General features: G+C 47.5%; 1 protein-coding gene across 1 annotated transcript in view; it reads right to left on the bottom strand.

Annotated features, from left to right (window-relative positions):
- Window positions 1-14929, bottom strand: part of TTC28 (tetratricopeptide repeat domain 28) — a 422455-nt gene that overhangs the window by 90809 nt on the left and 316717 nt on the right. Inside the window, exon 6 of the mRNA XM_065417993.1 lies at window positions 701-1208. Coding sequence (XP_065274065.1) covers window positions 701-1208 — 508 coding nt within the window. The remainder of the gene's footprint in view (window positions 1-700; window positions 1209-14929) is intronic.

Raw genomic sequence — 14929 nt, forward strand, 5'->3', positions numbered from 1 at the left:
TCAGCTCTGCCGGGATTTGGACAATGCACCCTTTGGGTTAGCGAGAAGGACGTGTGGAGTTGCATTCTGTAAGGTTAACGAGCAGAGCCACCCTTTGGTCCATGAAACGTCCCCACCCTCACACTTGAGTGCTCAGCTGGGCCCGATGTCCTGCATGGGTCCCAAACCTATGACAAGATGGCAAATCATGATGCCCTCATCCCCACTGGACATTATAATGCTGCCGCACCTGCTTTGCCCCTAAAACCTTCTCTTGGCTCAGCTTTGCAGCCCCCCCAAACTCATCTTCTTACCATTTCACTCCCTGCTCTGCAATCGCCTCATGCTTTTCACTCTGCCACTGGGACACATTAAAGGGCTGGCCCAGGGGCATATTGCTCTGGCACTTTGAACCTGCAAAGTGCCCACTTGCTGCTGGTATGAAGGCAGGGCTGCTGGAACAGTTTGTACAGTGGGGGTGCTGAGAGCCATTGAACCAAACTGTCAACCCTGGATATGATAAAAACCTCTTCAAGCCAGGGGGTGCGGCAGCCCCCCCAGCACCCCTAGCTCTAGCACCTATGGACGAAGGGGACTGAGATGAGGAGCTGGCCTAGTGGAAGCAGGGGATTTGAGAAGGTGACACAGAGCGAAGTTCCCGGCAGTAGACCACGGGGTTAGGCATTGTTACACTATTCCCCACATAGCCTGGGGCACTTACCTAGATTGGAAGAGGCTCTGCCCTCAGCGGCTCGGTCCTCCAGGCTCTCAGCAATGCCCAGCTGTTCTTCATGGTACTGCTTGGCCCTCTCCAGGTCTTGCATACACCTGGCAGCATGGCCCAGGCCAGCATAGGCCCGCATCTCAATGGCTTTCTCGGCCAGCTCCTGGGCCAGCTCCAGCACATAATTGTGGTAGGACATGGCCTTGTCGAAGTTCCTCCGGTAGTGGTAGGCGCTGCCCAGGTTGCTATAGGCTCGCGCCTCCTCCCGCTTGTTCCCCAGCTCCTTGGCAATCTTCAGGTGCTGCTCGTGGCACTGCACCGCGTTCTCAAAGTCCCCCATAGCAATGTACACTGCCCCCATGTTACCCAGCTCGCGGGCCTCCGAGAGCTCGTCTTTGGATTGCTTCGCAAGGAGGACACACTGCTTGTGACTAGCCAGTGCATTGGGGTAATCGCCAATGGCTGTATACACATGGCCCAGGCTGCTTAGAGCTGAGGAAGCTGCCTGTAAGACAAGAGAGAGAGGGTGAGAGTGAGAGCCTGTGGAAACAGAGTCAGGTCAAAGGGACACGCAACATTCACCTGTTAGCCTCTAACAAACTCTTCCAGGGAGACTCCAGCTCTGCTTCCTGGAGGGTCCAGTGGAAACCTGGCTATCTGCACATGCAACACGATACTCAGGAGAAAAATCCTCAGCTGCCGAACGGGTCATGTGCTGTTTGTGGCTCTCCAGCAGCTAGGGCATTTCTCTGAGGGCAGCTTGTGGCAATGAGGGGCTGCAGGAAGGGCACCCGCGGGCTGGCAGGGAGAACTGGACTGGGATTCTCTGATTGAGGGACAATTCCTTCCCATCCCCTGAGAGACAGAGTGGGGGAACCCCTGGCGCTGCAAAGCCCAGGGACTTTGGGGTAATACAGAATGTGGGATCTGCAGGAACTTGGCAATATCAGGAGCATGAGGTGAGACGAGGCTGTGTGAGCTGCCTGAGAGAGCTCGGTTCCCACTCTGAAGGCAGCTGTATCTCAGCCCATCTCTCACTACTACTTTAACACCTACAGTCATGCCAGTTATCACAGCAAAGTCCTGTCCACAGGGATCTTGGGCAGACAGATATGTAATGGCATTTCTCTGCAGAGTAACAACTAATGAATCGCTTGCTTCTGTGCCACTTCCCGCACAATGAGCTCCCTTCCAACAGCAGCAGAGGTCTCAGGCTCTGAATAAGGAGCCTAAGAGGATGTTCTGTGAAACTGCAGCAGCATGCAGCTCAGACTGACCATGTTCACACTGCAGAGCTTCCCAATCCCTCTGCTTACTGAGCCTGCAGCGATTCCTGCACTAGATTCATGGCATCTGCTTCGGTAGATAGTCCTTAAAACATCTGCGGTGGGAATGCTGACCCCTGCACAGGGAGCGATCGGACAGGGATACCTGCACAGTTAAGCCAGCATGCTCAGGATCACCAAGCCAGTCATGCTGTTTAGGGCAGAGATGTCACTCTCTTTGCTGCACTTAGGTCACTTTGGAGCTATGGCATTTGCTAATGATCCCCAATGGTGGCCAAACAAAGTTAGCAGGACAGCTTAGCTAAAGTGCAAGAGTTGGGCTTTCCCATACAGTGTGCAAGAAATACGTTTGTTCCAGAACAATCAACCTAGGAAATAGGTCTAGGTGCCAAGGAAGGCCATGTGCCTGGCTCAGCACTACTGAGCACACATGTATATTCATCCTGGTGCCTGTGCCATCCCCAAGCCCTCTGGGCGCAGGAGAGCAGTACCCTGCAGCTGCTATTTCTTTAGAGAAGTGTGTAAACTGTCCCCCATGCCCCAAACTCCAAGTCCAGGTACAACGATACCATACAAATAAACAGTGATCAGACTCTGCCCACCAACAGAAAGCATCAATTTCCACCCACCCACCCCTCTTGCTCCTTGAAAGCCCTGGGGAGCAGAGGGGCTTTGCAGCTCGCCCAAAAAGTCAGCTGACTCGTGCTTTGTTGGAGCAACAGGGGAAGCGAGTTCCAGAGTTAAGTGTTCAGTATGGAGACACCCTGAGACTGGCAGCTCTAGCACTCAGCCCTGCTCAATTCCCAGAGCATGAGCAAGGGAGACAAGTGTCTCCTGGACCAAACTGTTCAAGTGGTTGTAGATTAAACCCTGTCCCTTGAATTGCACTGAGCAGCTGCTGCATCAGTGAAGGCCCGAAGGACGACAGCAAGAGCCCACCGGATGGACTCACCCCAAGTGAGGTTAGGAGGAAAACCCTGATTCTTACATGTCCAAGGAGCATCATGGCGCCGAGTGTGTGCTGGGCTCTGTCCCCAGCCGCCCTGGAAACCTCTCCCACTCACCCCGCCAGCAGAGGCTGTTAGAACCTGCCATCCTCTCCCCATGGAAGCCATGTCTCCCCCAGCAGATACAGGCCTTTGCAAAGGCAGTTCCCTCCCAGCCTGGGTGCCACTTGTCCTTGATCTACTGAGATCTTCCTTATTGTTCTCTCCAACTGGGGCCCTACCTCCAGCTTGGACACATCCCGCAGGCGAGAGGGTTCAATTTCAGTCCCTGCCAGGCCATTAACCCCTTCCTGGGCACCCCATCACATGCACCCAGCTGTGAACACACAGCAGATGAGGCTTCCTCTCGAGCAGGAAATCTGGTTCAAGTCCCCTCATCGGGAGCAGCACTAGACTGTTACTACTAGCTACAGTCTCACAGCAGCAACTCATCTTTCAGGGCTTTCAACAACCGAGGCCAGAGGAGCCTTCCTAATGATTATTTTTATTAAAATTATATCACATGTGGAAGAATAATGCAGTGTCAGGAAGATCTATGGGCCTGAGCGAAGGGCAGATAGTGCAGACGATAAATTACTTCCATGCTTAGCAACATTAATGGACTAATGTTTCCAAATCAAGGATTTGTAAATGTGCTGTGCTGATGCAAATTAACAGATTAAAAAAGAAACCAGTTTTTCTGATACAAGAATCTGAGGCAACAGATTAGCTATTAAACACAATTTATAGGTCATAAGATATGAACGCTGGCCAGAAAACACTACCTTGGCCAGCTCCATAAATAGCAAAGCTGCATTTGCTTTCCCTGAGGGATCCTTGTAGGCAGCTTAATTATATCATAAAAACTGCCAGAATTTACAGTGACTTCATTTTTTTCCACTTGATGCTATTGATGAACCTCATTCAGCACAATAGGCAGCAAATATCTGAGACCAGCAGAGTTGCAGTTGATGTTAAAAACGTTATGATTTCCCTGGGAAGGCTGATGTACACTCCTGGAATAGGAAGTCAGATGATGAAACCTTCCCCCTTTCCTCGGGGTCTCTGAAGTGCTCCTGTTAAGAGTCCTGAGGATTCCCCTTCCACCGCTCCTGAGTCTTAGCCTTGGGCCTGATCCGCTAGCCAAGGAGAACAGTATGGATTGAAATTCCTGCAGTCCAACACTAGGGGCACAGCTGAGACAGGCTTTGGTACCGGTGCTGCCATCTAGGGTTCAATGCTCTCGATTCACGCTGTAAGGGAGGGAAAGTGACGTTGCTTTTCTGCTGTAACTTGCCCCAGAATGGAAAGGGTAGCAGCTAGCAGCAATTCCCCTAACCTGCTCTTACTCACACCTCTGATACTGTGGAGGTGAGGAGACTGAATGAGCTGGCCTGGGCTGGAAGTTACACTTGGCCGTGGGACATGCTGCTCCAATCCACCCTCTCCAGCTAGTGTGCACCAGAACGAGTCTAAAAGACATGCTTTGGCAGGGGGTTTGGGGCCTGACTGCACTCCTTCAAAAGTAGGTTCAAAAAGGGTTTACACTGTGCAGCAGGGAAGGCTGTTGAAAAAGGGAGAGACCATTTCTGTTGGGATCAGAAGGCTGGTGGGCTGCACCAATGCCCAGGCAGGACTGCTGGATGGACATGTTCTGCACAATGATAGGGCTTCTCTTCAGACATGAAGGCACCTGTCTCATGTGCAGAGGGAGTCTTGATAAAAAGGCAGTTACAATATTTGCTCAGAAAAATATTTTTTTATGGGGCACCCCACAGAACATTCCCGCACTGGCTCCTGGCCCCATCTCTAACTTCTCCCCACGCTGGAAAGTTTTAGGCCATTACCAACAGTTTGTCATCCAGCTAGCTGAACATAAGACGAAAGGTCTCAGCAGAATATTAATGCATCTGGGAATGGACTTGGATTTGTTGGGAACGGAAGCCCCACAACTAAGTGAGAAGGTGCAGTACCTCATTACCCTGGACATGATGGTGGACTCCCAGACACTCTTACTGACAGGCTGGCAGAGCGCTGCATGCAGGGTTATCCATCCAAGCAGAGCCCGTTTGTTTCCATACATTTAGCAGCAGCAACAAGCAGAGTTGGGAGGAGGCCCCATTCCATTCAAGTTAGTTTCACACCAGCTTGAAAGAGGTTTGGCTCTTTGGCCTGGTCCACACTAACCCCCCACTTCGAACTAAGATACACAACTTCAGCTACGTGAATAACGTAGCTGAAGTCGAAGTACCTTAGTTCGAACTTACCGCGGGTCCAGACGCGGCAGGCAGGCTCCCCCGTCAACTCCGCGTACTCCTCTCGCGGAGCAGGAGTACCGGCGTCGACGGCGAGCACTTCCGGGATCGATCCGGGATCCATTTATCGCGTCTAGACAAGACGCGATAAAATCGATCCCAGAAGATCGATTGCTTACCGCCGGACCCGGAGGTAAGTATAGACGTACCCTTTGGAAAGAGCTCTCAAGCAATTTAATGAAGTAACTATTTGGCAAACTCTAACAAGGCACTGCAGTTATTTGAGGGTGGGTCTGTCAGAGCCTGTTCTGAGGCTGCTACACAACTAGAGGTAGAAATCAGAATTTTTTGCTTTGTGAACTTTCATTAAAGTGAAAGTGGCTCAATGTTGTATTTAAATTCCCAGCCCAATGGTAAAACGTATGCACTTAGAAACCTTGTATATGCTCTATACAAAACAGTGTAAGGCCCTGCACAGGCTGTGACTCAATGAAATACACCTGGGCTCCCATCAGCTCTGGTGACATGTGACGTATCCATTACTGACCATGAGATGCTGGCAGCCTGTTCTGGACGTGGTTAAAGCCCAGTGCAGTGCAACCCCCTGCACTACTAGCACCGCAGCCTCAGTGAAGCCCAGGAGCTAGGCAACTCTCTCAGTCCCTGAGCAGCCATGACAGCAAACTGCAATGTCGCCAGAATCTCACGGTGCCACTCGGGAAAACTGACACTCGTGTGGTGGAACGAGGAGAACCGGCCTCACAAGGGTTGTTGTGGACATTTGTTTGCACATTAGTCAGCGAGAAGAGCCATGGCCAGGTAGTATCGATCACAGCTGGGAACAGACTCAAACTGTCCCAAGTGCAGTAGCTGGGGAGAAGAGGCATGACAGGGTTAAGATGAATCTCAGCACTGCTGCAACTCCAGAGACCTCTCACATTGCACACTGAGAAGCAGCATTTAGAAAGTCCCCAGATCATTACCTCAAAGAGAGATTTGGGCTATTGCAGTGATTCGTTCCCGGGGCTTGTCATCACTTAGTCCAACATTATCCCCAGGCGCAGCAAGAAGAGCTAGCCTAAGGCCTATGTGGTTTGGACAAGGCTCTTGGGGCATGGCAGAAGGGGCCTGACTTGCCCCACTGAATGCCCAGGGTTTAACTCTTCAGATAATGGAGGGGAAGAGCAGAGGAGGAAAGTCCTGGGGCGGGGAGGGAAAAAAGGAGGGAGAAATGGATGGAAGACTGGGAAGGGAAAGGATGGATTATGATCCTGTAACTTCCACAGATGTCTTTATTGCTAACTCAGGCGATTCCCTCACGCTCAGTGCAGAAGGGCGACCCCCTCACTCTCACTGCAGTGGTCACACTGGGATACTCCCCGTGTTTTATTCTGTTAAATGGAGTGATGTCTGACCCGTGTGCCTTGTGCAGTCTCAGAGGCAGATTTCGCCATCATTTTCATGGCTGCATGAGGAGAGCCCAGGGTGGTTTTGGCTTCTCCTGGGCTGGTTCCCTGCAGCATCTCTCCTGCAGTAAGAGAATTCTCAGTGCTCACACAGTACTCATGGGGGTCATTAGTGGGAAGATTGTGGAGCTTGACATAAAACTAGTGTTTGGGAACAATTTGGTGATTAAATCTGCTGAGGGACACCAGGGACATGCTGCCGGGGGCTGGTAGTAGGACTGGGGAAGATATAGTCATTGTATACTTAATAAAATCCTCCACATAATAATGTCCTCTGGGAACTCTAAGTGGCTCATGCACAGAGCTAACAGAGGAAGGGAATTCCATCTGCATTTGAAGGAGCCTCACACCACCACAAGGGGTGCATCAAGGCTGACCCCCGAGGTGTCTGCCTGAAGTGGGCTCCAGACGCACATTCAGGAGTGGCTTTGCTTTGCATCGGGGGATAGGAGACTCTGGCCTGGTATCACTGGGGTTTTGCTTCAGGAGACATGAAGAAAATTAATGCTTTATAAAGCTGACAAAGACAAATCTTACAGTGGAGGTTGCTTCCACCTGTAATCATGCAATTTATCCCTTTCATAGAAAGCAGACACTCCTGCCACCAAGCTAAGGCACAGAAGGGAGTTCTAAAGAAAAAAATAATTTCTAATTGTTCTGTGTTTCCTGAGAACAACAGCCAGATCAGCTTTTCTAGCTGAGTAAGGCAAAGAGCCCGATGCTAAACAGATGTATAATAAAGAAGCGCAGCTACAGGAGGACTTGATAACAGGAAAACACAGGGGCCTGGGCTGTTTCATCCAAGCCAGAAGGTGGCCATGTCATAGCTATACTGTTAGAAAGCAGTTATCTGTTACAGCTCAGCACCTATAAGCGTGAGAACACCATGCACATTAGCCACAAACACTGCCGTGTCTGTAGGGATTGTTAGAAGGCTCCTTCCAAGCCCGGTGCATAAGCACTCGCCAAAGATGATGTCTGGATAGCAGAAACATGGCTTCCAGCAGCGCAGACAGAAGAATTGGAAATAGATCAGGCACGCCTGGAAGTTGAGTCCCCAAGGGCAGCGCTGAGTGAGAGCCCAGCCCTCCCCCCCCAGCCAGGGGCAGCGCTTGGCAGCAGCCGGGGCTCACCCCATCCCCAGACACAGCTCTAGCAGGGAGCCAGTGGTCACAGTGGTTGAATTCCCGTGCATGGCTCAGGCAGTGGGTGATCGGGGGAGCTGTGTGGGAATGCTGGACTCAAAGAAAGCAAACCTCTCAGGACCCTGAGTTACAGAGTTACCAAGGCTCAACACCACCCTTTTAAATTGGTGGATTTCAACCGTTTTCTTGGGCTGTAAAGTACACACACGTCAGTGTGCAGCTGTCACTGGCCTCCAGGGGCCTGGATCACCTTCCTTCTCTTACTTCCCATCGAGTTCTAATGCTAAACAGAACCAAATACTGGGAGCCCTAACTATTCTGTCATCTCCCCTTCATATCAGCCCTCACCCGGGTGGCTTTGGTTCCCAAGCAGCGTGGTGGGGAGACAGGTGCTAGCTTACTTGCAAAGCCAAGAAGGTAGGAGGGGCCAGCCGAGGGGAAGAGAGGAAAATGAAATTCCCCCAACACAGGTGTCAGGTAGGCATCTGAAATGAGCCTTTCCTAGACCCTGGCGAAACAACAAACCAGGACTCTCAATTATACCTGCAAAGTCATGGTGCTGTCCACTTACCCGTCAGAACTTCCTCACCCGCCACTGTGGGCTGGCGTGTAGGGAGGGGGTTGGGATGGGCTAGGGCTAGAGACCTCTGCTACAGACTTCCTGGGCAGTCTCTCTGTGCCTTGCTTCCTCATCTGTGAAACGGCGTCAGCACTTCAAAGACTGCAAGTAAGCCAGGGCTCGTCTACCCAGGAAAGTTTTACCACTTGTATCGGTAATATACCACTATACTTAAACTGGTACAACACTCCCTGTGGACACTCTAATTTCAGAAGAAGAGTGGCTTTTTGGGGGTTAGCTTAATCCCCTTCCAAAGCAGTCTAAGGGCTTGTCTATACTGGCACTTTACAGCGCTGCAACTTTCTCGCTCAGAGGTGTGAAAAAACACCCCCCTGAGCGCTGCAAGTTTCAGCGCTGTAACGTGCCAGTATATACAGTGCACCAGCGCTGGGAGCTACTCCCCTCGTGGGGGTGGGTTTTTTTTACAGTTCGTGCCGCGACTACACAGCCACGTTAAAGCGCTGCTGTGGCAGCACTTTAACATTGCTAACGACGACATATCCTGAGTGTCTACACAGGGAGTTATACCAGTGTAGCTTCATCAGTTTAAATTCACACCTTAGCTTATACTGGCATACCTTTCCTCTGTAGACAAGCCCCCAGACAATATGGAAGGGGGGGCCATGAAGAGATATTTGTAAGGTGACCTCCTACCTACCCCCATACCAAGCAAACCAACTAGAGGAGGGGTAGGGGAAGGGGACCAGAGATAGATGAAAAGCAGGCAGAAATGGAGGAGGAGAGAGAGAGATAAATGGTTGGGGAGACTGGGACAGAGAAAACATGGCCATGACAGAAGAGAAAGGCCAAACCAGAAAAGTAAAACCTCTTGGAGAGAGAAGACTGTAAATAACAAAGTAAAATACATTTTAAAGGAATATAGGATGAGAGAAAAAATGAGGGTAAGAGACATGAATGAAATGCATCAAGATATGGAAGGAAAAGTGAAGACTGGTAAGAGAAAAGGGAAAGCAGAATAAGAAATGGGGGGAGGGCGCATATTCAAGGTGGATATTTGGGATTACCTGCAAGAAGTGAATTCTGAATTTATCCACCCGAGAGTCTATTCATCCAGTCAGGGTGCAGAAACAATACCCTAAAATGTGTATGTCTGATCAAATCGAAGCAACTGCTCATGAATGACTCTCGGGACATTTCTTAGCCTGGGAGACTTTGAGGATGTGCCAGGCTCATTGTGCAAGTTAAAGCTGCCAGTCTCCACATTAGCCCACATCTGTCAAGAGACCATCGGCTCTTGTTCTTGCACTTGTTCTCTGGGGAAGTCTCTGCCCTACACTCTATACACATCCTGCCATCTTTGTGCACCCCTTCCTCCAGTCTGTGGATCTGATTTTGAGCAGGAGGCTAGCATTCATGGCACACTCCATCCCATGCTCAAGAGCCTTCACGCCTTATTTCACCTCACCTGAATGCCCGCCCCACTCCATTTTTGTAGCCCTAATTAGCAGTGAAGGGCTTCTTTTCCCTTGTGTATCCCCCACCACAAAGGCAGCCTTAGGCAGCACCTAAGAGCAAGCCAGTCTACCCCAAGTCTTTAAAGCCTCAGAATCACTTTCTTTACATGCTTGGAGCTTTTGAAGGAGGCGATTTTGATTCTGAGATTGCACCTGTACAGAAATTCTTCCCACTGGAGTAAATTCCATAGCTGGGGGAACGGTGTCATGACCTCAGGGGATTACCCTGCTCCCCCAAGGTCCGTCTCCATTCAGCCAATCCCACAGCTTCAAACCAGTGTGTGTTTGCTTTCACTTGGGACACTTATAGTGAATCAAGTCTCAAACTCATCTGCATGAGAATTCCTCACCTGACATGGGCAAAGGCACACACCTCTCTGTGACCTTTGGTTGATTTGTAACCCACACACCTCCTGGGTGTGGTGTTCTGTCCCCTCACTTAGAGATTAATGAGTCTGCTACAGCTTTAGCTAAGGTCCGCATGGCTTTTAGCTCATGCACTAAGCTCCAGAGGTCCCAGGCTTGATCCCACCTGCCAAGACTGGGGTCTCTCGGTGTTACAGGTGTATGGTTCCTTTATGAAAGAGCTGTAGGAAAATGATATGCAGGGGGCTCAAGAGGCCACTTTTCATTACAGGCCCACTCCCTACAAACAAGCACTTAATTGGACCAGCACTAAGATGGAGAAAATATACTTCATCAACCTCCTTAACAAATCTGCCATTCCCAGGCCAAGGACCTAGGCCTGTTCACAAACACACGTCGATAAACTGAACCCAAGGGGGCAGCCGGGCTCTTCAGACAGGTTTTGAATGAAATATTATTGCAATTTGTTTTCCTTTCACATCTAACAAGTCGCAACAAACAAGGACTCTTATGTGCTGCAAGCATCGCCTTCAATGGAGGCTGTGCTAGGAAAGGGGCTGCTTTCAGGAGAGCCTACTGAGCACTAGCATTTCACACCTGTGATTGCTACACTTCTGCACCCTACATCCCTGCTCCATCTGGACAGAATGCATACCTGCTGCGCATCCACACACCTGCACACTTCACAGAAAAAAAGCAGGCAAGGCTCAAACATTCTGGGACAAGTGTGACTTTGCTGAGCAGTTGCAACATCATCTCATTTGCTGGGGCCTCAGATTTGTACAGAGTCCGAAACTTCAGGCCACAGTCACTTAAAAAAAAAAAAAATCAGGATTTTCCAATTGATCACAACACAATTCGGTGCAAATGGAGAACAATTTTAGAAGATATATGTAGCAAGAACAGGACAGATGTGGGAATGGACCACATACTAGTGGTAACTACATGAGAATAAAAATAAGAAAAAAGAAGACATCTGAACAGAGATGCTCATGTTATAATATCACCAAGCTAAAACAGATAACACAACAAGAGTTTAGAATTGTGGTAGCAAATAGCTATCATGTGCTTGAAGATGAAGATGATTGAACAGTAGACGGCAAATGGAAATGGGTAAAGGAAATTTTCACTAAAACTTGTGAAGAAGTGCTGGGATTCACGAATAAATGGTTGTCTGAGGATACATGGCAAAAAATGGAAAAAAGATGCAAAATTAAACTGAAACTAAATCAAGCAAGAAGACCATAGACACAACAACTCCAGGAGGAACATGCCATAAAAAATAAGTAGGCCAAAAAGAGTGCTAGGAAAGACAAACGAGACTTTATAGACAAAATGGCAACAGATGCACACACCACTGCAGCACACAGTGGTATGAAGACACTGTACATCATCATTAGACAGGTGTCAGGAAAAAAAACAAATATCAGCTGACCAGTTCAAGACAAAGCAGGGTGGATTTGATTTAAATCAAATTGATTTAAATCACCAGTCAGGAAGACTCGATTTAATCATGGGATTTCTACGTAAAAGTGCATTCTTTTTTGTTGTTATAACCGTAATACATATTCTTCACAACTCAGAGATAGATGTAGGTTTCATTTTTAGACGGTACACACTATACATTTTTAAAGTGATTTATTTTGAAAACTTTTCAGATTAGTTTTACAGCTATATCAGAAAATGAATGACTGTTTGGTTATTTCATTTACCCCAAGGTAATTGAAACAGATATTTATGAAGTCATTGGGAGGTGAACTATCTCCAATTCAACAGGTTAATCATTAATATTTGGAGGATTTTCTTGCCATGTTGTATTAGGAGGAGAACATCACCAGACATTTAAATTGTTTTATTTAACTAAAACAACATCATTATATATTCTTCAACAACAAACATATAATATTTTAACAAAACAAGCATATGAATTTTTGAATTTAGTTAAACAAAGTTTTTTAAAATCAGATTTGTTTTTGTTAAAATTGTTTTTAACTAAAACAGTTAAATGAAATATTTAAAAAAAATAAATAATAAAATTTAAATTGACTATGTCAGCCAGGTCAACATGAGAAACTTAAAATATTGGCTTCTGCAGTTAAGTCAGACGTCTTCACCTTCGTTTTCCTGTTTGTTCATAATTTGGAAAAGAAAAACAAGCTTTCCCACTTTTTCAGGTCCCAAACGATTTCTCAATTTGGAATGAATTAGTCCAAGAAGATATTATTGCTACACTGGCAGAAGAAGCTACTGCTGTTAAAAGTGAGATTATCACTTCAACAATCTCTGAATCCAAGTGCTTAAGTGACTTCCACCAGTTCACTGGTGTGACTTTCTTTAAAACATCATCAGCAAACATATATTTCTTGAATGGTTCACCCTTCGCTCTGAAGTTTATTATAGTTGGCATTATGGAGGGATGATTGCTGGATGTCCATGTCATAGCCAACTCCTCTTCTTCAGCAGTTAAGGTTTGACATTGGTACCGAGTATTGAGAATATTTGCAAGAAAATGAGTTGGAGATAGTGCTTGTCCTATTCGTTTTTTTAATGCTTGTAATTTAACTGTCATTGCATATTTCTCTTTTTAAGATCTCACTCAGTTCCTTCCAAATTTCAACAGCGTTAGCAATAAAACAACTATTTCCCTGCATTTTGTTCAAGGCTACAGAAATAGGCTTCAGGGCACTCAGCATGTATTCAACCTTTCTCTTAAGCCCAATGTTGAGAACTTTGGCTGTGACAGTGCCATCTATTTTTTCATGATTTTGTTCACAAACTGTCATCAGATTAGGCCAGTTCTTGATATAGTGCTCAAAACAGTCCACTACTGAGTTCCATCCCACGTCTTGTGGGAGAGTTAGCTTGGTCCTCCCACTTTTTTCAGAGCAGCTGCTATAAAGTGGTTGTTGTGGAAGTATTTTGCAATTTCAACAACATTGGCCTTTATTTCTGGAACACTGAATTCTCTGGCTAGGAGGTGCATCAAATGAGCACTGCAACCGTATGTTATCAGCTTGGGACTCTCTTCACTCTCTTCTAAATAATTTCTTCTCATTTTGAATACATTTGCAGCATTGTCTGTGACCAAGCTGCGTACTAGACATGTGAATTTTTTCCCCACAGTTTGTTATAGCTTTTGCTGCTACTTCTTGTAAGCACATACAACAGGATCATTGTGGACACTGCTCCACCCATCAAGACTCAGGTTAACAATTTCACCCTCTGGACCTTTTGCACACTGCTCAATTTCTCTTTCATACACTTTATCCAGCAATTTGTCTGCGACATCTGCTCTGTTGGGTGGACTGTATCCTGGTTTTAATGACTGAACCATGTTAATGAAGTGTGGGTTCTCAATCATACAGAAGGCAGCGTTTGTTGCATAAACAAACTGGGCAATTTTTTCATCAATTACCTCTTTCTGTAATCTGCTGGTTCTTATCACAAAGTTATCTATGGCTGTTTCTGGATGATGGAGATTTTTTTTTTCCTTTTTGCTACAGGTGATATACTGTGGCTATGTGACATACATGATGTGACTGAAACACTATCATTGGCAGATAACTCTGGAACTACAGAAAATGATGGTGATCCTGAAGGCGGATAGTCTTCAGAATCCTGTATGTTGAGCATGGATTCTCCTAAACAAAATAAGTCAATGCAGTTATTTAATTATTATTACCATACTGCTCATTTAGTATTACTCATTGCATTCACTGACACTCAGTACTACTTTAAAGGTGAAATTGTAAAAGGAAGATCTGCCTATTTCAACTATTTATTTTTTTTATCATAACTGCACCTAAAATGATAGTACCATAGAATAACAACTATATTTTTTGCTCAAATATGAGAATTCAAGAATAGTCCAGAAGGAAGACAGGCTGTTCTTACGAAAGAAGTATGAAATAAAAAAGTTTACCAACCTGAAGATCCTGCATGTTCAGACACGTTCCTTTCATCATCTTTAACGCAGCTTCCTCCTGAGAAGGAACACTTCTCATGATGCTTTTTAATTCAGGCAACCAGGCCTTGCATTTCTTTGTTGCACTGTTTGTATTTTGCACGCATGCCTGTCTTACCCACAGGTAGAGGAACTTCATTAAAATATTCCCAAACTGGGTCTCTTTTATGGCCTGCTGCCATTATAAGTTTTCTCTTCTAGTGAGAGAATGGTATGGTAGATCTCAAATCAATGAAGGCTAGACTCAGACACAGGCACCAACTTTTTTTTCCTCCAGTGGATGCTCGCACCCCCAGCCCCGCTCCCGCCCCGACTCCACCCCTGCCCCAAAGTCCCCGCCCTAACTCCGCCTCTCCCTGCCCCTATTGGACCCCTCCCCAAATCCCCGTCCCGCCTCCTCCCCCAAGCGCACTGCGTTCCCATTCCCCCTTCCCCCCCCCAGGCTTGCCACGCGAAACAGCTGTTTCGCGGCGCAAGCGCTGGGAGACAGGGAGGGAGGGGGGAGAAGCAGGATGCGGCAGCGTGCTCAGGGGAGGAGGCAGAGGTGGAGGTGAGCTGGAGTGGGGAGGGCGGGGCAGGGAGCTGCCAGTGGGTGCAGAGCACCCACCAATTTTTCCCCGTGGGTGCTCCAGCCCCAGAGCACCCATGGAGTCGGTGCCTATGG

This window comes from Emys orbicularis, chromosome 16 (genome assembly GCF_028017835.1).
Source record: "Emys orbicularis isolate rEmyOrb1 chromosome 16, rEmyOrb1.hap1, whole genome shotgun sequence".
NCBI lineage: Eukaryota > Metazoa > Chordata > Testudines > Emydidae > Emys > Emys orbicularis.